Source organism: Carassius gibelio, chromosome A24, assembly GCF_023724105.1.
Source record: "Carassius gibelio isolate Cgi1373 ecotype wild population from Czech Republic chromosome A24, carGib1.2-hapl.c, whole genome shotgun sequence".
Classification (NCBI taxonomy): domain Eukaryota; kingdom Metazoa; phylum Chordata; class Actinopteri; order Cypriniformes; family Cyprinidae; genus Carassius; species Carassius gibelio.
This window is the reverse complement of record NC_068394.1, coordinates 10,737,958-10,763,623: the sequence shown is the minus strand read 5'-3', so window position 1 is coordinate 10,763,623 and position 25,666 is coordinate 10,737,958. Positions and strand designations below refer to the sequence as shown.

General features: G+C 37.4%; 1 protein-coding gene across 1 annotated transcript in view; it reads right to left on the bottom strand.

The window, feature by feature from the left end:
• Positions 1-25,666, bottom strand: part of LOC127946186 (contactin-associated protein-like 2) — a 361,215-nt gene that overhangs the window by 159,917 nt on the left and 175,632 nt on the right. Inside the window, exons 9-12 of the mRNA XM_052542554.1 lie at positions 21,795-21,944; positions 12,893-13,055; positions 2,469-2,575; positions 186-305 (exon numbers count right to left, since the gene is read on the bottom strand). Coding sequence (XP_052398514.1) covers positions 186-305; positions 2,469-2,575; positions 12,893-13,055; positions 21,795-21,944 — 540 coding nt within the window. The remainder of the gene's footprint in view (positions 1-185; positions 306-2,468; positions 2,576-12,892; positions 13,056-21,794; positions 21,945-25,666) is intronic.

Below are 25,666 nucleotides of genomic sequence, written 5' to 3'. Positions count from 1 at the left end.
AAAGACTGTCTCTGGAGGTGATGGGAGGGATTTTAAAAACTTGACTCAAAAGCTTGGGATACAGTGGTTCTTGGAAGCATGTAATACTCAGTAAAAGGCTTGATTTATTAATCAGGTGCAAGTGGGGGGCTTTTTGGATTCAGTGCTGTGGTTCACCACAAATCAATAAAAAATGCAAATTTTACCTGTCATGTTGCAGATGACTTTAAAAGGACCTAATGGTCCGCTTCCATCTGGGTCAATCCAGTAGGAATCAGATGATCTCCCCAAATGCTTGTAGGCCTCACAGGACTGCTCATAGACAGCTGTAGGTAAGAAATAAAAGCTTTAAAGGTCTCCCGAAGTGCCTTGAAACAGGCTGCATTATTCTTTGTGGTGATATAATTTCAACTAAAATAGGAAGAGAGGGCGGAACATATCAAGCAGTCCCACCCTCTTTTTAAAATACCTAATAGCGTATATGTGCTAGGGCCAGAGCAGTTCAGCTCGGTAAAGCTGCATTTGGCAGCCACATAGATTACACTCTAGATTCAATCTGAAACTCTTGGTAAAACAAAAAAGTGGTCATAATCATACAGAGGCTGTGTATTTGTAAAAGTTTTAAATATATGCTGACTCGCGCATATGATCTCCTCAGTGCGATCGCGTCTCTGGACCGGAGCCAAAGTCTGGATCAGACAGTGTGCACTGCCACAATTCGTGTGAAACACCATGAAAACCAGACCTCATTTGCAACATTCGAAAGCCTATTTACATCCTGTTATTATTTATATTATGTCTAAATCGTTCCCTGTTACCTACACTGTGCACTAGGGGCCATTCACCGTACAGGAAATACTACACTGTGCACAAATGACTGATCTCAGCTGGCACTTCAGTGTTCTGTTTCTAGAGAGCTCTAGAGAGCATCTGATTGGTCAGAAGATTTGATGAGAAGGTTAAGTATGACGTGACATAAAAAAAAATAGTTGAGCTGTTTTGGCTGAAGTGATGAACTGCAAGCATTGAATGCTTATGTCTTCTAAATGCAAATTTTGTCATTGTTTTGGAGCACAATGCCTAATAGATAACCTTAAGACTAACATATTGATACTAACACCCAAAAAACTTTAATTTTGATTTCATGGGGACTTGAAATACCATTCATATGAACTCTTTCCTTGCCAGCATTTTCTTTTTAAAGTTGCCAGCCATCGCCAGCGATTTTGATGATTTTCACTCAAATTTGGTGGACTCCAGTATATTTTGCTGTATGAATATTTGAATATGCAATAGAGCAAAGTAACAATCAGAGCCTCTACTTTTAAACAAAAAAAATGTTTTATTCTAGCTTAAAGCATTCTTTTTTTTATCAACACTTCAATAAAGGTAGGTTTCGTAAAAAATGCATAATTTTGAGCAAAAAGCTGAGAAAATCAAACTTTGGATAATATTCGGTACGATTATGAAAGCATAAATCCATTAAATCACTTCCATCAGTACCTCCAAAGCTTGCACAGACATTTACTAATTCCTGGATCAACATTTTACTCTGTAACAAAATGCAGTTTTCATTTATATACATTTATCAGCTTACATAAGAGATAGCTCGTTTCTCCGTCCTGTTCATGTGTGTTTTTTTCGGGAGGTTTTGTACCTGTTCAGAAGATGTGTAATAGCACCCTAGAGTGTATAACAATGTAAACACGAAAAGCCGTAAAAACTTGTCAATGGCAGGTAAGCGTTGTCTTCTAAATGACAAGATAACACATCAATGGTGAGGAAAGAGTTATTATTCATAAAACTATCCCAGCAATCATACTTTAAGTCACTTGGAAAGAACAGCCTGAGCTTAATAGAAAGTATTTAGTCAATAAATGTTAAATGATAAAAAAAGCATCTTTGCTAATGCAATATATAGAGTGTAATATATTTACTGTATCTGTCAAAATACTAAAACCAGGTTGTAAAGGGTCAATATTATATACACACACTGCTTTTTTCTAGGTTGACTATTGACCAGTACAACTTTTTTTTTGTGTGTATGGAGAGGTCTGAGGCAAGTAACTCAATGGAGTTCATCATCTTTTCTATTGACTTATGTGAAACTGGTGTCACTGTGTAACTTCCAGGCTCTTCTCCTCTCCATCTAACCCCTGGGGTCTTAAAAAGTTTCACTCAGCAGTGATTCTGAACTATTTCTCTCAGAGCTGATCCCAAAAAGACTTCACATACTGTACAGTACAACAGGCGTTCCCATATCAATCAATAGCTCTGTTTCAAAACCCAATGATTGTTTGAAGGAGTCGTAAGTGCCACTCCAGAATTGTAAGGTCATTGGGAAAAGGTAGTAAACTTAAAATTTCTGCCTTGTACAATATCTCACGCACACACACACACACACACACACACATATATAAAAGTATATTAAATGTATATTAATTCTTACATGTGATATACAAGTATATTTAACATATATTAATTATTACATGTGTGACAGGTGGCTCCTGTGTATCCTGTCCCATCACAGGTGCATGTGAAGCCATCCCAGGTCTGACTGCATCGGCCTCCATGTTCACATTGGTTTGGCATACATCTAAAAAAAAAAAAAAAAGAAGAAGAAGAAAAAAAAAAGAAGCAGATCAGAGCAGATTTACACATATAAATGCATCTGTGGTCAAAAAATAAACCTGATCACTGCAATACTTTTTGCTGTATTTAGTTAAAAAATTTAAATGTGTCACGAGACTCATAAGTTCCCTTGTGATTTACTTACTTAAAATGTGGCAGCAACTTTTATAACATTTTATAACCAATTGAAACACATAACTAAGTGTCTGCTCAGTTAAAAACACAGGGACTGTATTGAAGAGGATGACTATGAGTCATTTACTTTATGAAGGTCTTACTTTCATAATGGTAGAAAAATGTTTAACCTGTTAACCCGCACCTGGATGCCGGCGCACTGAACGCTCTTTGTTTAGCATGCAACACAAATTTTAACAGTTGAAAAACTTTAATGTTCTGCTTTTATGTAATACTTAAATATTTATCGTGATTTTACATACACAGATGTATTTTGAAAAAATAGAATGGAAAAATGTGAGAAAGAAAAACAATAAAATGAACACTCTAGGGGTGAAAGAAATACAGGTGCATCTCAATAAATTGGAACGTTGTGGAAAAGTTAATTTATTTCAGTAATTCAGCTCGATTGGGAAATTGTGAAACTCGTGTATTTAATTCAATGCACACAGACTGAAGTAGTTTAAGTCTTTGGTTCTTTTAATTGTGATGATTTAGGCTCACATTTATCAAAAACCCACCAGTCTCAACAACAATATGGTGACATGCGTAGGTGGAGGGTGAACCAACTCCAGGTTAAGGTTAAAAGCAGCCAAATGTATTAAACCTCATAAACCTGCCTTTTAAGCCAACAACCAGACATGGGTGTACAGTAATGTAGGCTAATAAAGTATGTGACCCTGGAGCACAAAACCAGTCTTAAGTCGCTGGGGTATATTTGTAGCAATAGCCAAAAAAACAAACAAACAAAAAAAAAAACATTTTTTTTATGCCAATAATCATTAGGATTTTAAGTAAGATCATGTCCCATGAAGATATTTTGTAAATGTCCTACCGTCAATATATAAGAACTTAATTTATGATTAGTAATATGTATTGCTAAGAATTATTTTGGATAACTTTAAAGGTGTTTTCCAAATATTGTCCGATCCTAATAGACCATAGCCAACATCAATGATAAGATTATTTATTCAGCTTTCAGATGATGAATAAATCTAAATTTTGAAAAACTGACACTTAAGACTTGTGGTCCAGGGTCACGTATGTTTAATGGGGCTGAATTTGTATTTAACATGATTTCAATTTAATAAAAAAATTTGAAATTGATAATTAAGGTATATAGCGTTTCCTTTCCACTTTAGAAAGTGACACTATCAAGAACATTATTGATCTATTGCAAGTTTAAGCAAAAAAAAATAATTCAGTTTGGTTCACTAGGCTACATAATCATGGGCAAGACTGCTGATCTGACAGTTGTCCAGGAGACAATTACTGACACACTTCACAAGGAGGGTAACCCACAAACATTCATTGCCAAAGAAGCTGGCTGTACACAGAGTGCTGTATCCAAGCATGTTAACAGAAAGTTGAGTGGAAGGAAAAAGTGTGGAAGAATAAGATGCACAACCAACTGAGAGAACTGCAGCCTTATGAGGATTGTCAAGCAAAATTAATTCAAGAATTTGAGTGAACTTCACAAGGAATGGACTGAGGCTGGGGTCAAGGCATACAGACGTGTCAAGGAATTTGGCTACAATCGGTGTGCATTTAATTATTTTCTGTTAATAAAAGCCTCTCCGAGGCCTGACGTCATGAACACTGTGTCTGTTGTTTGCTCCTCCCTCCACAGTATGTAACCCTCACAGTATGCCCACCCTGCCATGAATACGAATCCCTGCCTAGTGTGGAAGAGCAAAGCTAGTCCATACCACTGGTAGAATGAGCCTTGACCTCTATTGGAAAGGGAGATTAGAAGACTCAAAAGCAATGGAAATAGCATCAACTTTCCACCTGCTTATTGTCTGCTTGGTCGCAGGGAGACCTTTCTTAGGAGGACCATAGCAGACAAACAACTTTTCTGGACAGAAGGCTTGCAGCATGACTGGCCATGGAACCAAGGAGGGTACCTTGGGAACATACCCAGGCCTAAGGTATAGGAAAGCTCTGGCCATGCCTGGTGCAAACTCAAGACAAGAAGAGGCCACAGAAGGTCGCCCACTCTCTTAAGAGAAGAGATGGCTAACAATATTACATTCTTGACAGTAAGGTACCTGTCCGAAACCTCATCAAAAGGTTCAAAAGGAGGTCTACAAAGAGCCTCCAGAACCACAGCCAAATCCCATGGTGGGACTCTAGATCATGCCAGAAGCCTCAACCTCAGGGTACCATGGAGGAAACGCGTAACTAGCAGGTATTTCCCAAATGGCTGGCCACCAGGTGTGTCATGTTTAGGAGCTAAGATGACCATGTATACCATCAAGGTGGAGGGGGATAACCTATGCAGAGAAATGTTCCGGCAGGAAATCTATCATTGAACCAAATGGCCAGTTAACCGGGTCCAACTGATGGTTGCCGCACCAAGAAGTTAAAAGACTCCACTTTGTGCTGTGCAATTTCTTTGTGGAGGGAGCTCTGGACTGGAGGATGGTCTCAGCAACCTAAGTCAAGAGACCAGAAGCTTTGAGTTGTCATCACACCCACAGTTTGAGAGAAGGGTCCCTCCTTATTGGAATCTCCCAAGGACAGCCGTCGAGAAGGGACACCAAGTCTGAGAACCATACTCGGGCCAGCCAGAACGGGGGTACTAGCAGAAGACTGAGCCTGTCCCGGCCTACTCTCTCCAGAACTCCCGGGAGCAGGGCGATCAGGGAAAACGCATACAGATGAAGCCTTGGCTATGTCTGCAACATGGCATCCAGTCCGAGAGGAGCTGGATAAGTCAGAGAGAACCAGAGGTTCAGTGTGAGGTCTCCTGAGTTACAAACAGATCCAACTGAGCCTGGCCAAACACACTCCAAATTTGATTCACCACATCAGGGAGGAGTCTCCATCCCCCTGGCCTCGGCCCCTGCCTCGACAGGATGTCTGCTCCCTGATTGAGATGCCCAGGGATGTGTTCTGCTCTTAGGGGTGAAGAGTTTCCCTTGGGACAACAGGAGGATTTGGTGTACCAGCCTGCAAAGGGGTTGCGAACGCAGACCTCCTGGGGGTTGATGTAAAAGAACACCGCTGTTTTGTTGGTGTGCACCAACAAGCCTCTCAGGTCCAGGTAAAAGTGATTCAGTGCTTGAAACATGGCCAGGATCTCCAGGCAGTTGATGTGACACGCAAAATGGCGGCCACTCGACAGACCGCAGTCTGAGCGACCACTCATGGCTGCTCCTTAGATGGCAAGGGAAACATCCATAATTAGATAGTTAGTTAGTTGCATGACGACAAAAGCCAAGGTTGCCTTCACATGTCTAAGGTGCATAAGCATGGGCACGTAGCTCTCCGTAACGCTTCGCTAAATATAGGTGCCCAGTCTATTTCTGATGCACCCCGTGCCCAAACCGCACAGCAAAAACAAAACAGAAGTAAAAAAAATCATATGCATTTCAAAATAAACAAACTGTGCAGACTCCCAATCGTATTTCACATTATTATATTCATGCTAGGAGGCTCATCCTTAAAGTTGAAAAACCTCACAATATTATATGACACCACAGATCCTTTTTACAAGGACAGTTAAATAAAAAATACATTGTTCACAGTAAAAATGAACATGGATTGACACTGAAATGCAGTCATTTCACAATACATTTATACAATTAAAGCAATTAACAATTACAATTACAATTACAATTAAAAACATATGGCTTTTTTGATATGTTTAAAACAAGAAAAAGAGCACATTTAGGGAAACAAGGAAACACAATAAATGCACTTTTATGAAGGCAGAAAAACAAAGCTCAAGACCCGTGGGATTGCTTGTAATAAAGATTTAAATGCAAAAGGCATGAGAGCCGACTGTTTTTGTCAGTGGTGAGTTTTAATTTTAAATGTTTGTGATTGCCTAACAAGAAAATTAGTCTAAATGTTGTGTTTAAATGTGTTGCCACTTGTTTGAGCATACAAACCTAGAAGTCAAGTGCATGAATAAAACGTTGTTTATATTTGAGTTTATACTAATGTCTATGAAAGATTATCACATTCATGGAAAAGCTTTTATTTATTTATTCTTTTTTTTTTTTTTTTTTTTTTTACATGATTTTAAAATCTGTGGACTAAACAGCCGTGGATCAGTGAAAGCATAATGAGTCTGTGCTGCTTCTGCACCACATACGTAAAGTGACGTGACAGTTCCCATACTCAGAATTCGTGCTTTGCATTTAACCCATCCGAAGTGTGCACACACACAGAGCAGTGAACACACACACACACACTGTGAACACACACCTGGAGCAGTGGGCTGCCTGGGTATGACACAGGTATTACAAGAAGAGGGTCACTTATGAGGACATAACCCATGTCCCCATTTTTCGAAACGCTTATAAATCATACAAAATGATGTCCCCACTTTTCACAAAAACAAACATGTGTGTGTACATGTGTGTGTGTGTGTTTAAAAAAGTCTGGCAAGTAAACAAATTTACTAAGGTGAATATATTGCAAAGGTGTGCATGGAAGGCTGTAAATGTTAAATGACTTAGCAACTCATCAGGAGTAAAAAGTATGTCAATGTCATTTCCACAAGGCAATCACATGAACACAAAGATGTGTTTTCAAGCCATGCAGATTTGCCAGCATCTTTTATCTGAAGTCTCGACTGAAATAGTAATTAAACTTGCAAAGTTAATTTGACAAGTGACAGCTTCACCGACTTTCACCTGAACTTAATTAAGAAACAGTCATCATCGAAGGTGCTTTCAACTGACCAAGGATCAAAACTTAAACCTGATGACTTGGCACCTGTACAAAAACTGCGCTGAACATGAGCTGTCCATTTCCGTAGCTCCTCATACAGTCCTGCAAACTGCAAGTCAAATCCATTAACATGGCAAAATGCAGTATGAAATGAAATTAGCAAACAATCCCCTTGGAGCTAATACTCATTAGGCTGATGTCTCATAGGAGGAGTTGTGACAGTCTCATTGACAATGAACCTTAAGTCTTTAAAGTTCTTCGTTAATGCTACTGTCGTACTTTTTGAGAGCTTCAGTGCTCTCAAACTGTAGTTTTTGTATAGAATGACATGTTTCGATTAACTGGGTTACCTCATTGGCCATCTGGACCTGGAGGAGAAAGGTACAGATAGAGTTTACAGTGTTCATTAATCAAATTCCAGCAACAGAAACGTCCCTGGAAATCTGTGGCCACTGATGACTCAGTCTAATAATAAAAACGAAGTCAGAGTCAATAGTATCATGTCACTGGGAGATAAGACCATGGTAATAGCTTCTCAGCAATAGATTCGAGACAGCTCAGCTCTCGCGAGCCAGAAAGTTACAAACATTTCACTACTGTTCCTGGCCATGCTGGAGATTGCAGAGCAGTGAGCCTGAACAAGCATTTCCTGTTGCATGGTCACTTAGCTTCCCAGAAATTTCCATCTCAATTTTTCAAGGAAAGATAAAGAGCACAAAAGTAAATGTCTGCATCTTTGTTTCTTATTGAAAGTTCTACTGAATCAGGTTACCCTAAACAGATCTTTTAAATGTGATGTTGGAAAAGTTGATGTGTTTTAGTGATCTGGTTCAACTTAAAAATAACTCTTACATAGCATTGGACAATTTGATTAATTTGAGTGAATCGTTTCATAAATATTCTCTCAGGGAAAAGTCTGATTCATTCTAATAAAGTGATTCTTTTGATGCGGTTCTTTCAAAACTGCTCTGATTAAAATACAAATATTACCTTATAGTTTTTTTTTGTTTTTTTTTTTGTTTTTTTTTGTTTTTTTTAAAGGTGAACCCTTAAGTTACTTAAATTTAGCTGCTTTTTCTAAATATTTTTTATTTTTCATTATTATTAATTAATTAATTTTATTTAATTTTTTTTGCAAAAGACCATCTTGACTACAGCCCTGGAGACCGGAGCATTTTTCTCTGATCTGGCTGTTCACATCCCTAGCTTTGCTTTTGTAATCAAAAGTGACAGTTTTCTAATTCAACCATTAAGAACAGCGAAAGCACGTGGCTTAAAATGACTCTGTCACATTAGACTTGTTGGGGTGAGACACCAATATGCATCTCCTTAGAGATGGGCACAGATTAGCTGGTATCCTCACTCTTCTGGTCTCACCCCCAACTCGACACGCCATTACGTAAAATGTTTTGCACAGCTATTTAGGATGAGTCACATTCTAAGAAGGCCTCTAGAAGTTCGGCAGAACAGCTTATGCGTGAAATAGCTTGATGTGAGGGAAATTGATGTGTGTGAAATACTGTAAGGGTGAGAAAACTAGAAATAAATATCTCCCATAGAAGGAATTTATGAGATTTCAGCTGTAGCTAACTGCAAGGTCATGTGTTTTAGTGTCTTCCTGTTGGGAGGACATGGAATATTCTTTTACATGTCAAACACAGGGACACATTTGGTAAAGGAGATTGATAGTGCATCACCTGGCCCGATGAAAGCGAACATAAAATCAATGGCCTGGTGAGTGGTAGACCCCCTTCCGATCCCACATAATGAGTTTGCTCCTCACTGCCGAGCTTTGCCAGAGAAGCATCATTACACTGACAGAAAAACACATAGGGAGAGTGTTCAACAGTCTCTTGCCTCCTTTATTATTACAGTTCATTCCATTCGGAGCGAAGGAAAGGAGGGAGAACGAGCGAGCTGGTATCTAGCCTGATCTAATAAAGGAAAAGATTTTCCTCTGGAGACTTACAACTAACTGAATTGCAGTATAAACCATAATCTCAAAAACATAAATACACAGTGCAGTAAGGAAGTTCTTTTGAAACATTTTTGCAGTATTGTCAGTGAGAGGGATGTGAATTTATAATGGCAGAAAGACATGCAGAATGAACTGAGCTTGTCTTTAAATCATGTTGAGAATGTACTCTGCCCTGAGCTGTAAGGCTAATGAGACGCATTAAAGAACAATGCATCTTTACACACAATTAAAGGGGAGCAGGATCCATCACGCTTCTAACTGAGCTGTAAGGAATCTAATGCAATATAAATAATGCCTCCACATGTGGGTCTTTATCAACGAGGAGCGACTTAAATGAGCTGCAAACGTAAATGTACAAATGAGCAAATGAACAAAGAAAGCAAATAGCTATTTATTAATAAGCAATTCTTTGCATTTAATGTAGGAGGCCGTTAACGTCAAGTCAAGTGCTGTTTAACCTGAGATCGTCGAAGCACAATAGGCAATTTCAAACTCATTAGAAAATGCTGATATTTTAACAGGTAGCATATTGTATGAGTTTGTACGATGAGATTTATACACAATGTAATTTGTACAATGTTATCCAATCAGTGACGTGACATTCAGCCAAGTATGGTGACCCATACTCAGAATTTGTGCTCTGCATTTAACCCATCCAAAGTGCACACACACAGAGCAGTGAACACACACACACACACACACACACACACTGTGAACACACACCCGGAGCAGTGTCTTCAATGTCTTGCTCAAGGGCACAAAACCCACAAAACTAGGGCTAGGAGTCAAACTCTCTAACCACTAGGCCAGATAAATACACATCAGAATATGCGTATTTATATATTAATATACACAGCGTTTGAAGCCCAATTCATGCGTCCCGCAAATTGAGACTGTGTCACGCATAATCAATGCTTGCTCAAAAAAAGTCGATGGCTCTATATCCACGAGCCCCAGGCAGCCAAACGAACATTACTTGACAGTTCAGCACGAGCGAGTTTGAATGAGAGATGAAGTTTACATCTTTGTTATTTCTGTTTTAACGTTTTTCCTACATTATTTATATTAAAATATGTTATGTAGGCAATAACCCAGTTTACTTACTGAGGTGGCATCGTTGTTAACTTACAAAAATGATGATAATTTGGTGGATAATTTACATTTTTACGTTAATAACAGGTAGTGTATTCCGATGTAAAATTAACAGTCGCCTGAGGACGCTCAACAACCATCTTATCTGAGCTCAAAACGCTGCTTGAGCAAGTGTCAAGATACTAAAAGTAATAAATACATAATTATGAACGTTTATGTGTTTATTTTTGTTCCCAGTACGTTATTTTAATAGCAATTAATGATTATGAACATAAAAGCATTACAAAAAAATATATATATTATTATTATTATTATTACTATATACCATCGATGAAACCACAAAGCTGACGCGGGAGGTATGTATAACTGCAATATAAAGTAATTTTGAGTATTATTGCTATGAGTATTATTTTCTAAAATTAGGTACATGTAATAAGTACACATGGCAGTGTTTTTGCAACAGCTCCAAGTCTCACGCGCAGTGTAGGCTATACGTCACTGTCCGAATCCGTTCACTTATTTATTTGTTAACTCCTTCCTGTGAACTCAACTGCCATACACTATGTAAGGATTAGTGAATGAGTGAATTCCCTTCCCTTGAGTTGTGATGTTAGACTTTTTTTTTTCAACTGTTCCTGTGGTGTTGAGCAACTACAATTCATTTTAATCCTATAATTTTATATTATAATTTATTTAAAGTGAATAAATTGTAATGACAAATAAATAAAATAGCTAAAGTAAATCGTAAGTGGAAGTGCATCTGTCAATTCTGTCATGAGCATACATCAGCAATTACACATGTTTAGGGGAATAGGGCATTATTAATATACCATGTAAGGTGGTATGTGCTAGAAAGGGTTAAACCACTATCAGTGAGTCTGCCCATGGGGTGTCCCACATTGTCCCTCCGAAACATACCCCTTGTCCCCCCTTGGGCTAATTAGCAGGTGGTCACCCTATTCGCAGCACATTGTCCAATTTAAAAGTTCAACTTTTATAAAATATGACTCCAGACTCCATGACACCAGTCTTTTTTTTTTTTTATTCACTTCCTGCTTTTCGCAGATTGATGTGCTAATGGTGGCAAAAGTCATAACCTACTGTGTAATGACACCAATTTACATGGAAATTAGTTAATTCTGTTAAAAAGAATACACTGACAGAGACAGAGAACCTGGTTAAAGCCGATTAGTGAATAAAACACATTTTTATATTAAAAGTTCACATGTAAAAGTAGTGAAACTGTGTAGTCAATGCATCTTACTATGGGACACTGCAGTAATAGACGTTTTTCCTAGGGAAGTCTCTGGATACACTTTCGTCATCTCAATAGAACTGAATTACCATCAAACAAGATGCATTAAAAACTACCAAGCCAAAATCAGATCTGTTCCCAGCTGTGCAATGATGCTAATGAAATAACAATAACAAAGAACAGGATTATATCATCCACGAATAGATGATTCAGTTTAACTGTTTGAAGGGTCAGGTTGATGTTAAATTACTATAAAGAAAAATCTGAGAAGTCGTGATTAAAAACAAGCTGCTTGACCCTTAATTGTCTGTAATTTGAAGGCAAATTACTGTTTTCTTGCACAATGCATGAATACATTAGCCCTCACATCTGCTTGGGAATCCTTCTGCCTGGGCGATGAGACATTATTTCATTAAAACATTAAAGATAAAAATGTGGCAGGCAATATGTCTATCTTGAACTGCATTTTTTTTCAAAAACATTGCTTTTTTAAGATTCATTTACTTTGCTCATTTGGTTATGTTGTGCACATCGTAATGGGTTCTGGTTGGTTTTATGTTAATATGTATTACATTATGATGTCTTTATAAAGGTTTGTTTTAAAGTTCTGTTCAAGTTTTTTGTTATTACTCCAATACCTGAATATGCCAAGTTCCCTACTATATAGTATGTCAAAAGCAGTGCAAATGAGATGCAAAAATGCCTGGATGACCACCTATGATGGTTTGTTTTGTTTCATAACATCAATAAACTCAATGAATGGGATTTGGCTCTGTTGTATCCACCACAATGTGGCAACAAACAAAACATGCTTGTAGAGTGAAAGTATGTAAAATCAATCTAAAGATAACAACCAAGGGCCTGTATCATGCTCTCGCACAGCATCTGCTCTCTGATTAAACTTCTCATTTGCCACTGAAATCAAGGAATGAAGAAGGTCAACTCCAGGGAGAGCAGGCAGAGCGTGACGGATCCTGCCCCCAGGGCAGATGCCGTTGGTGGGGATAAAGCCACAGTCTCAGTCTGCTGCACCTGATAATCACTGTCTCACAGTATTGGTTGAAAGGCAGGGCATGGGAAGAAGGTTTGGTTCTGACCTGTCAATGATGGCACACATGTCCAGGCTGACGTTCTCGAAGGCTCCCATCCTGCCCTGCTCCACTGCAGTTAGGTCGGCCAGCTGATCGTCCACCTGAATGAGCTGCATGCAGCCCTGGAATGAGCGCTGGACAGGAGATGCTCTGGTTCTTAAAAAATAACCTAACCAAACAAAACACACAGCAAAGATGTTATATGCCAAAAGCCAAAAGAGATGTCATGACCATAATAACACTGATATATGTTTATTAAGATGTAAGATAAATCAAATGACTAAAATGTTCAATCGAAAACACAGTAAATATTATACTGTGAACTTACAATTTTAAAATGGTTTTCTATTTTAACATATTTTCAAATGTAATTTATTTCTGTGATGGCAAAAGTGATTTTTTAGCAGCCATTACTCCAGTTTTCAGTGTCACATGATCCTTAAGAAATAATTTCAATATGCTTGAATGGGTGCTTAAGAAACATTTATTATTATTATCAATGTTAAAACTGTTTTTATTTGTTTGGAAACTTGTTTGGTTTATGTCTTTAATGTCATTTTTGATCAACTTAATATATCCTAATCATAGAAATTAATACTTTAATTTATTCCACATGAATCTCTTCCAACTTTGATTAAGAAACTATTTTTTAATTATGTTATAATTATTTAACTAAAAATACATGGTCGTATTGTTTTCTCAGTGCACTGAATTCACTAAATAAATAAATAATAAAACACTAAAATAAATAAATAAAAATTATACAGTATTGTTCAAAATAATAGCAGTACAATGTGACTAACCAGAATAATCAAGGTTTTTGGTATATTTTTTATTGCTACGTGGCAAACAAGTTACCAGTAGGTTCAGTAGATTGTCAGAAAACAAACAAGACCCAGCATTCATGATATGCACGCTCTTAAGGCTGTGCAATTGGGCAATTAGTTGAAAGGGGTGTGTTCAAAAAAATAGCAGTGTCTACCTTTGACTGTACAAACTCAAAACTATTTTGTACAAACATTTTTTTTTTTTCTGGGATTTAGCAATCCTGTGAATCACTAAACTAATATTTAGTTGTATGACCACAGTTTTTTAAAACTGCTTGACATCTGTGTGGCATGGAGTCAACCAACTTGTGGCACCTCTCAGCTGTTATTCCCCTCCATGATTCTTTAACAACATTCCACAATTCATTCACATTTCTTGGTTTTGCTTCAGAAACAGCATTTTTGATATCACCCCACAAGTTCTCAATTGTATTAAGGTCTGGAGATTGGGCTGGCCACTCCATAACATTAATTTTGTTGGTTTGGAACCAAGACTTTGCCCGTTTACTAGTGTGTTTTGGGTCATTGTCTTGTTGAAACAACCATTTCAAGGGCATGTCCTCTTCAGCATAGGGCAACATGACCTCTTCAAGTATTTTACCATATGCAAACTGATCCATGATCCCTGGTATGCGATAAATAGGCCCAACACCATAGTAGGAGAAACATGCCCATATCATGATGCTTGCACCTCCATGCTTCACTGTCTTCACTGTGTACTGTGGCTTGAATTCAGAGTTTGGGGGTCGTCTCACAAACTGCCTGTGGCCCTTGGACCCAAAAAGAACAATTTTACTCTCATCAGTCCACAAAATGTTCCTCCATTTCTCTTTAGGCCAGTTGATGTGTTCTTTGGCAAATTGTAACCTCTTCTGCACATGCCTTTTTTTTAACAGAGGGACTTTGCGGGGGATTCTTGAAAATAGATTAGCTTCACACAGACGTCTTCTAACTGTCACAGTACTTACAGGTAACTCCAGACTGTCTTTGATCATCCTGGAGGTGATCATTGGCTGAGCCTTTGCCATTCTGGTTATTCTTCTATCCATTTTGATGGTTGTCTTCCGTTTTCTTCCACGTCTCTCTGGTTTTGCTCTCCATTTTAAGGCATTGGAGATCATTTTAGCTGAACAGCCTATCATTTTTTGCACCTCTTTATAGGTTTTCCCCTCTCTAATCAACTTTTGAATCAAAGTACGCTGTTCTTCTGAACAATGTCTTGAACGACCCATTTTCCTCAGCTTTCAAATGCATGTTCAACAAGTGTTGGCTTCATCCTTAAATAGGGGCCACCTGATTCACACCTGTTTCTTCACAAAATTGATGACCTCAGTGATTGAATGCCACACTGCTATTTTTTTTGAACACACCCCTTTCAACTAATTCAACTAATTGCCCAATTGCACAGCCTTAAGAGCGTGCATATCATGAATGCTGGGTCTCATTTGTTTTCTGAGAATCTACTGAACCTACTGGTAACTTGTTTGCCACGTAGCAATAAAAAAATATACGAAAAACCTTGATTATTCTGGTTAGTCACATTGTACTGCTATTATTTTGAACAATACTGTACATACATATAAAAAATCTACCTAAAGCTAAAATGAAAATATATTAATGTGAGCTTAACATTTGGGCAAAGGTATTCTAAAAGTAAAATTAGTAAAAAGTAAAATTGTGATCCCAATCTTGTCTAAATAAGTATGCGATGTAATGACCTCTGTTATTAACCGTAATTCAAAGTCATTTCTAAAATTAATCCTGTCCAAATAATGCTTTAATTATAGCTGGCCTGAGCTGGAGAGCTCCTGAAATAACCATTATGCCCTCGAGGAGGACACTTAACCTCATACTGTATTGAGATCTGTGTACTGCATTGCTGAGGATAAAAAAAATGTCAAACTAAATTAAACACAAAAATAAAGTCACAGAGTGTGATCTAATGTCATATGTGTGAAAGGTAATCTAATGTCACATCTGTAAAAGCTGAACACAAGGACCATTAACTGGAGAAAAACCTATCAACCTAACCTCATTAACCAAGTGATAGTTCTGACACCAAAAAGGTCATGCACATAGCAAACAAACAGCTAACTTTGATGCTACTAATGAGATAAAAATACCTAAAAATACAGAACAAAGTCAGATTAGACAGATGTCTCCACATGGGCCTCTGACATTCCTGGGAGAACACACAGAACTTAGACCCCAAAGATCTGACGAATCTTCAGGGTTGGTTACGTTTGCATTAAAGATGAACAAAGCTTTATATGATGCCGATAACAGGATGGTCTATTGAGATTCACCTTGCAGCCCCCTGACATTTATCTACAAATGAGAGCACCTGGAAGCATCAGTGTTTGCAAGGAACTCATTAAAAAAAAAAAAAGAAGAAAAAAAAAAAAAAAAAAAGTTCCTCAAGTTTGAAGGGCCATCTGTCTTGTCTGGTTCCTGCACCTGTCCAGGAGTCTATATGCCTGAGCAGTCGACAGAGGAGGATGAGGAAGGTGGGCTATTGGAAGACATGCTGAGGGAAATCCATATCACTACAGAGGAAAACATAGAAAAAAACAAGCATCTGCTGAAAAATTAAAGGAGGGCTGCAGTGGCATCTCAATGATCGCCAGGATTTGTGGGGATCTGGAAAGCCGCCAGGATCCATAATCAACAAGGGACGCGGAAAAAGGCAGGTTTTCATCACCCACACTTGGATACAACTTCCCAGTGACTGCTTTTGTCTGATTCTGCTGTCGTAATTAATTGAGTAGAGTCCGTTTTCTGACAAGATTACACCCTAAATTACGACTGAGGCCCACAACCCACACTCCTGTAGCTTCTGCATGAATGTGTTTATGTGTGGCTGATGATTTTGCAGGGATTGGAGAATAACTACTGTAAGATTAATGAGTGTCTATGGGCTCCATGTATAATTCATGAATGGCAAATGGAATATGGAAGATTCCTGTGGGGAGCCCTTGTTGTAAACTTTTATCCTCATCAATAAGCCTGGTGCAGATGTTAACTGTTTTTGTTTATCCTGCAGTGTAAAGTTCATAATGGTGTAAAAGTCTATCTAACAATAACTGACAAGGGATATTATAAAACATGAAATCAACTTGTGACTAAAGCATACATTTTCCCTAAAGTGACACAGATGAAGTCTCAGAAGGCACTTTCGAGCTCATTGTGTTCCCCATGAGGTCCTAAAACAACGTGAAAGTGAGGTGGAGCACAGTATTTCTGACGAAAAGTAGCTCTTTTGCCGTGAATGAATGATTTCTCAGTCTATCAGTATGAAATATTCACATCAAGTCCACAAACTGGCCGAATGGATCGAACTGGTGGAATCAAATGGGCTAATTACAGAGCAAACAACTCGCCCACTCGGCCTACACCTCTTTTGACTCACATTTCACTGCTGGTTATATATGCTATATATAATTTTGTATGTGACGAATACAAATCTTGAATCTTGAATCTCTTTTGGTTAAGTTCAAAATGAAATAAACATGGAATGACTTAAAATGAGCAGTGTTTAGTTGCATGCTACCTCTGCAACCATCATGACATGTGCCTTTATTAAAGATTTTCAGTGTAAAAGAAGGTGACATTATAAAAAAAGGGCAAACAAATAGTTAAAATTATAGCACTGCATGAAATTAGCTCAGTTCATGCTGTTTTTCCAAAAAAAAAAAAAAAAAAAACTGTGTTTGTATGTGTTTTAAAAATAATAGTCAAGCACGTCAGCAGTAGCAGATAAAAGCCATATACTGTTTCAGAGAAACATTTGAGAGTCCCTTTTCTTTAGTCCACTCTATTAGAAATTCATCAAAACAAAAGCTGACCTACAGGTTGATGGGTAAAGTCTTAATCTGCTGCAGAAGAACTCTTTGGCCTTTCTATGTTTAAAGCTGTCTTCTGTATTACAAAATCCAATATACTGACATCTCCCATCAGAAAATCATTAATTTGGTGAGGTCTTACACTAATGTACAGAACCGTCCTGTGTAAAATGAGTTTGGGAGACTACATCTAACCAGAGAGACATGTTGGGAGACAAGCAGTCCCCTTCTTTAAAAAAACAAAGAGCTGTCCTTGCTGTTCAGTTTAATACATGTGAGAGGACTTTTGGAGACATTGCTAATGGGTTTTTATTTTATTTTTTTCCATCAGGGTTTATATTTGGGCATTATAATGTTCTGAGCACAGATATCAAAGTTCTCCCAATAATTTTCTAAAAAAAAAAAAAAGAAAAAAAAGAAACTTTTTTTTTTTTTTTCAATGGCATGTCCGACCTCAAGGAAATTCCAGGATTTATGGAAACCCAATGTGTATTAGCTTAGTCTGTCTATCCCTGCAATGAGGACCTGAATCAGGTGTAGAACTGTTGCTCGAGGCTTATCTTGCACAAACACACATGACAGTCTTTGCTCTTAAGAGTCATTATCTCAAGGCTGATAACAATAATAACCCACCGGTAGAGGGACGGAGGGTTCACTTTCCAATCTGCCCATTGCAAAATACTGACTTTTCATTGTATTTATCTATTTATTTCAAGGTAAAGTAGTACTCCTTTAGAGAAAGTGGTGATAAAATATTACCTTCATAAGATGGGATGCCAAACAATAGCATAAATGGCATTACCTGCTACATGAAGAATATCCGACAACCACTTTTAAAGCCAGTTTCCAGATTTAATGTATACATTTACAAGATTTTAAGCTGATAAGCCATCATAGTCTTTGTACTAAGCTGACATCTGAGAAGCCAATGCACAGAAATAAAATCAACCAGATAAAAAGCCTCATTCCATGCATAGAAATAAGAGAGACTGTTATGCTCTTGCAGTCGGCAACATGTGCATGTGTGTTCACACTGATGCAATGCACTACAGCTGCCAGAGTCAGGTGACTAGGAACATACATGTATGAGCTGCGCCTAGTTTTTTTTTGTAGCTGACCTTGCCAGTGCTAGTACAGTCTGAGCCGAGTAAAGCCTTAATTTACCCATTTCCATGCTCCACAATAAGCTTCAATACATAAACAGCCTCAATTACTAGTGTTCATACTGGTGGTTTCACTAGATAAACAAGAATGTGTTGGAGAGTTGTGTTTAAAGGAATAGTTCACCCCAAGAAATGTACATCTGCTGAAAATGTTCTAACCCCCAGGCCATCCAAGATCATCAGAGCAGATCTGGAGAAATGCAGTATTTCATCACTTGTTCCCCAATGGATCCTTTACAGTGAATGGGAACGAGAGTCCAAACTAATGATAAAAGCGTCACGATAATCCACACGACACCAGTCCATCAAATTTACATCTTGCGAAGTTAAAATCTGTATGTTTGTAAGAAACAAATCCATCCAGATGTTTTTAACTTTAAATTGTTGCTTCTTGACAAATTCAGTCCATGATCCATAATCATACTTTTTTCCACTGAAAAAGTCCATCCGCTGTTGTCTTCTCGTATCAAAACCAACAACATATTTGTTTAGAACTGTTTTGGACTGTTGTCACTTCTAAATGAGGCTTGATTTGTACATATTTCTTTCATGTTTCAGACAGGATGGCTTTTTATAGAGGACTCATATTTTGAGGTTTCAAGTTATAAAATTGTCTATTACAAACAACAGCTTTTTACTTCACAAGATGTTAATTGATGCACTGGAGTCATGTGGATTACTTGTGGATTACTGTGATGTATTTATCAGATGTTTGGACAATCATTCTGAACTATTCCTTTACAGATCTATATATTTTGTTGTTTTCTCACCACTGTCATTTTATTGTGTGTTAACTTCATTATTGAAAGGAATTTTTGCAAGACATGTTTAGAGATTTATATAAAAGCTGCTCCCAGCAGCAGGGGTGTTATATAAGAGTGTACTGCTGCTCAGGCATTTCAAACTTTGTTTTACCCCAATCCAAGAAAGAAAAAGACCTTTGCTATGGGTATATCGGGCCTTTAAACTAACACCATTGGGCTCAAGAACAACATTAACTGTTTCAGTCACTGCAGTAAAACTGTACTGTAATTTGCCCATTTAATGCTTAGGCATGAAAGTGTCTTCTTATTGAAAAATGACCTTATTTTATAATAATCAACTAAAAAGGAAACAACTTTATAATAACCATCCATGAATTGGCTCACTGTTACTGTAAAGAATGAGATTATATCTATCTATCTATCTATCTATCTATCTATCTATCTATCTATCTATCTATCTATATATATATATATATATATATATATATATATTAATAATAATAATGTAATAATATTTTTTTTGCTTAAATATATTTTAGATTGTGGGGCCCCCACCAAAAAAATAAAATAAATAAAAATCATCAAGGGACTTGAGGGACTTTTTTTATATAAAACCTTTTTTTTTTCTTTTTCTTTTTTCTAAGACTATGATTTAACAGTTCAGAGAAAATGGCTTATCCCAAGAATAAGGAATTAAGTGTTCTGTTTGTTATATTGATTCCTCTTATATGTTTCAATCAGTGTTTTTCAGTCATTCCCAATGTTAATCATCTATGGCATATTCATTTTGGCCATATGGAAGTCTTTCTATATACTCATAAAAAGCAGTAAATGAAAAATCCAAGCAGTAAACTAATTAGACAGTACAGACACATCTCTCTAGAAAATAACAGTGATGGATGGAGAAGCATGATTGATAATTATAGTTAGTGTGCAGGTGAACCAACAGCAGCGCAGTGAAGAGAAGTGAAGCATTTTGATCTCATTTTAGAGGCTGTCAAGTGTAAATGTGCTGCCTGACCGTGCCAAACCCAGAGCGCATGGACTGCAGTTCCTACCACATTAAGCTGTTTTTGAAGATGTGTGAGTCTGATAAAGCTATCAACCATACTATCCCTCAGCCTCAATAGACAGACAGGTTTGATAGTGCCAGACACTGCTGTCTATCTCAGCTGCCGGTCTTCCTTGGCATATTTGCCTCTCTGAGCCGCTGAACATGCTCTTATCTCTGACTTCCTGCCAATGGTCTGATCGGACAGATGGCTGGCTGAAGAGGGCACCAGGGTGGGTCTGTTTCCATCCAAGGGGGGGAAATAAATGTGTGTGTGGTGGCACGTGCGACTTTGGATCGAAAATGAAGACGGGGACAGAAGGTCACAGCACCCTCCCACTCTATCAGAAGGTGACGACAGCAACTTAAACAAGTTCTGTTTGTCTCTTCAGACAATTTGATGCAGGCAAAATTACCCCTGACATAATTTTACCACTTTTCAGATCCCCTGATCCAAAAATATTAAGCTGATATCTTTGGACTCAGGAAATTCATGACAACTCTTGGATTTGTTGGTAAAATTAAATAACGGCTGCTGAAAAATCAGCTTAGTCATCAAAGGAAAAAATATATTGAAATAGAAAACAGATATTTTAAATTGTAATAATACTACATATACAACATCTTGATTTTCTCACTATCTTCTTCTGACTTCCAACTCAAGACAATATTGATAAGCCCAGCAAACTTTGTGAAGGCTTTGCCATCATGGTTAGACGCTCTAGCTCACTTTTTTTTTTTTTATATCTCTTTCACATTATGAGGCCCAATTATTTTCCAAGAAGACGTTGTTATGGTTTTAAGTGAATTTCAAATAAGTCATATCTGGGATAAATGTTTTATTCATTTTTAAATCAAAACTGTACTGACACTTCGCCATGCCACTCTGGTGCTCATGAGAGTTAGAAGACAATGGAGGACGCTCACACTAATCTGGGCAGCCAATTATTATAATATTTTTTTTAAAAGTAGACCATCCCTTTGTTAATTTTCTTTCGTTTTCCAATTAAACAAGATAAAACATAAAAGGATATCAGCATAAATGCCTATCCTTATTTCTTTAAAGGGGTGTCTTTATGCATATTGTATAGTGAAATAAGTTCTCAAATCCTTTCTAGTGCTAGTTTCTCAGCAGAAACCAATTCAAAGGCCTTTGTAAGTCAGGGGCCAATGCGCCAGGGAGAGTGTGAAGATCTGAGGATCTATTCTCATGGTACTTTTTCGGTTCTCAGTTTGATGCTCTTTAAATTTCTAAACTTACCTCCAAAGTGGTACGTGCTTCCTGTTGTGATCTGGACAGGCGAGTTGGTTCTCACAGCTGATGCTTCATCCCCATCAATGGTCAGCATTGCAAAATTCTCTTTGGCCAGGAAACGAACATCATGCCATTCTCCATCATTCAGACCAGAACCTATTAAAAAAAGATGGAAAAATATTGATTAACATTCAGAAATGTTGCAACCCTTTAACCAGAGTTGTTTAACCAAAGTGTTTTGCTGTTTCTGACATAAGTAAATGAAAAATATATATTTTCCGAAGATCAGATCAATCATGATTAGTTGTTTTGCATAAGCGACAAGAGCGAATCAAATAACAGGATACAAACGGACTGATAAGGTCAGAGCTGTGATGGCCAGCTTGTCCCTAGACACGGTTCCAATAACTTTTACTTGAGAACACCAGTAGTGTTTCAATGGACTAAAACACACACAATTGTCTAAATACACGGTTTTGGCGAGTTAACTTGTAAACGTGGTCTTAAATGAGTTATAAAGTCTTAAATGACCGTAAAGAGTTGGGAGACAATCAGATATGTGTCAGATCCGCATCATGTGCATCAGGTTTTAAAGTGACAGCACTGATTTTAAAGTGAAACCTGCTGAAGTCTGTCATTGATGTAAATCAAAGAACAAAAGAAATAGAGAAATCCTTGGACTGTTCTAGTCGCTGATTGACTTTTATAGCTTGAATTAAGATTAATCTGTATAGTTTATACTATAGTTTATGTGAAGATTGCATTAAAATCACTTATATTATAAGTTGTTATATATTTCAGAGCGTATTAAATATTTAAAATATGGAGGACAAAACTTACAGAAATTAAAAATAAATAAATGAACATATAGATAAATAAATATAAATAAATAAATGTAATAAAAGGGAAATTTATAAATAAATGATGTGTTAAAAACAAAAGTTCATTTGTAATAAAGTTTTATTCTGAATTTATATTTTCAATGTCTTTTTTCCTTTATGTATTTTTTGTATTTATTTTACATTTATTTGTATTCTTTTTAATTTTTATTTACTCATACTTTGATTATTTTTATATTTATTTATTTATTTATTTATTTATTTTTAAATGTATTTATTCATGCATTAACATTTTTTTATATGTATTTATTTATTCCAACATGTATTTATTTTCAGATTTATTTATTTATTAATTAATTTATTTTTATTTTTCCATGTTCAATGAGGGAGGCAGTCCTTGTGGATGGCCGGTGACTCATTGGTTGAAGCTGCAGAAGCATCAGATTGAAATAATAATAGAGATCGATAATAGAGTTTGAGAGTGGGATGTGCCAGATCAACTGGAGAGATCCAATATATTTTCACAGATTCAAATTACTATTTAAAAATTTTTTTATAGCGACTGAATTCAGTAACTTATCCTCATTGTTACATCATTAAGCCCGGAATCATCAACATCGCCGGTGTGTTTGTAGGTTGATGATGCTCCTAGACACACTTGGTGGAGGTTTCTAAGGCTTGTCTTCATTTTGTAAACACAGAGAAAAGACTCCCAGAAGCATTGTGAGCATAAGTTTATCATGAATCCAGTTGCACTAAATGTCTCTACAGTCTACTCAGGCTCCCAATGCTTTTTGGAAACTAAACCCACTGGCATAAAGTTGTCTTGGCGCTAGACGCTTGATATTCACAAGTTTAGGGACCATCTCTAAGGTTACATATGACAATGGTATATGCGTTAGACTTTTTATATTTATAAAATAAACTCTAATCATATGTAAATATTACTAAATATACCTAACCTGACTAGTAGATGAACACTTTACAGTTGGTTTTGTGACTGTAAGCTATTCTCATAAAATGCTATTGGAATTAGAAACATGTATACTAATGTCGTATAAAATGATAAACTTATGCTCACAATGCTTTTGAGAGTGAAGGTCTTCTCGGTGATTACAAAATGAACACATGCTGTAGAAACCTCCAGCGAGCATAGACTGTATAAAAACATGGACGTAGTGTCTGTGACGTCACCCATAGGTTTCTGAAGAGTGTTTTTGAAGCCAAAAATGGGTGGAGGCGGCCGTCGCCATCTTGGCAGCGTGTCACCGAGCGTCATTCCCGCATAATCGAAAATGGGCAGAGAGGCAGTAGCTGGTTGCTGAAACCACACCCACCTAGCTTGACGGAGGTGACAGCAGTGGCAAACCACATTTCACTCAAGTGGCAGTTCCCTTAATTATGCAGAACTTTAAGGCTTAAATTGGGCGTTTTAACATGGGGAGTCTATGGGATTGACTGCATTTTGAAGCCAGCCTCTAGCGGCCAGTAGATGCATTACAGTTTGTCCGATCTATACCGATCTAAAATTATTTCATAAAGATTTGCATACACAGGGTAGGAGTTGTGGAAGTGTACATAAAACTGTACATATCGGTTTATTTCAGGAACTTTTTGCCCCACGTGCACAACACGTCATTTAGACATTTGCAACAGTAAGTTTTTTAACACACACAGACTGGTTCAATGCAGTTGATCTGTTTTGCAAGTGTTGAAGTGTTGTTTTCACTTGCAAATCACTGTTCATGCTTGCAAATCACTGTTCACATGCTTGCAGTACTTTTGACTGTATTTTAGCGAAAAAAACGTGACAAAAGTGTAAGCGCCGAAAAAATGACTTCACAAAGCTTATCTTGCGCATGCAAATTTAATTTACGCTTACAGTTTTATGTACACTTCCACAACGCCTACCCTGCATATGCAAATCTTTATGATGTTATTTTAACTCCATACATAAAGGCTTCGCGAGAGAAAGCGGGAGGTTGCCGCTTGGTCTAGAGGCGTCATCAACTTAGACCATTGACGAAGGGCGGATTCAGGATGACAGGGGTTCAGGTTAACAAACCCACAGCAGCTGCTTGATTTGACAGCTCTGATTGATAAATCAGAGAGTTGTCATTTACTTTGATGCCATCATGAAGGGCAAAAGTCATCAGAACATAATAACCAGGTTGATGTTAGCTTAGAGCAATGAATTTCTTCCTACCATTAATCACAGACTGGAGGAATGACATTAGCTCATTGGAGGTCCCCAGTGGCTAGTTTACCTCTATCTGTCACACACCACGAAACACTGAACAACTGTTCTCTCCTTCCTGACCGCTTTCACTCTCAGACACAGTCCACTTGGCACGAACAAGGCCAAAATACCTAACACGCCATTACTGTTGATAAATCTGTCTCTCAGAAGTTGCTGGTGATATGAAGAGAGAGCGCTTTCTGCCATGTACTAGTATGCCATCCATCATTTTCTCTCAAACTCTATACATTTTGTGCTTGTGTAGGTGTAGACGCAAATGGTGTAGCAAAAATGCCTGTCACGAGCTGCTCTGTGGGACAGTTGGGCAAACAGATGGCTTTTGTTATCTTGTGTAAAAGATGAATTATGTTAAGTGCTCTAATATGACAACACCACATCAAACGAATGTCAGAGACATCTGAGAGTTGGGTGTACAAAGCTGACGAGATTAAAGTTTGAGTTGCGTCTGATTATATCAGGAATAAAGAAATTACATCCTTTTTAAGCTGGTTTAATTTTCATATAACTAGTAAAAGAGGCTGTTTACCAGTAAAAGTATTTTCAGCAAACACATCTCTCTGCAGCAATAACCAACTTGTGTCAGTAGTATTGGCCAACTGCAGCGGAAAAAATTCACCCCCCTTTAAAATAATCACATTTTGTTGCTTTGCTGCCTAAAATCGTTTTTTGTATTATACAGATGTATTTTCTCAGAGATACGGAGTACACCAACCAATAACACCAACATGTCAGGAAAAAATATATAATAATTCTAATAAAAAACAACAACAACAACAGAA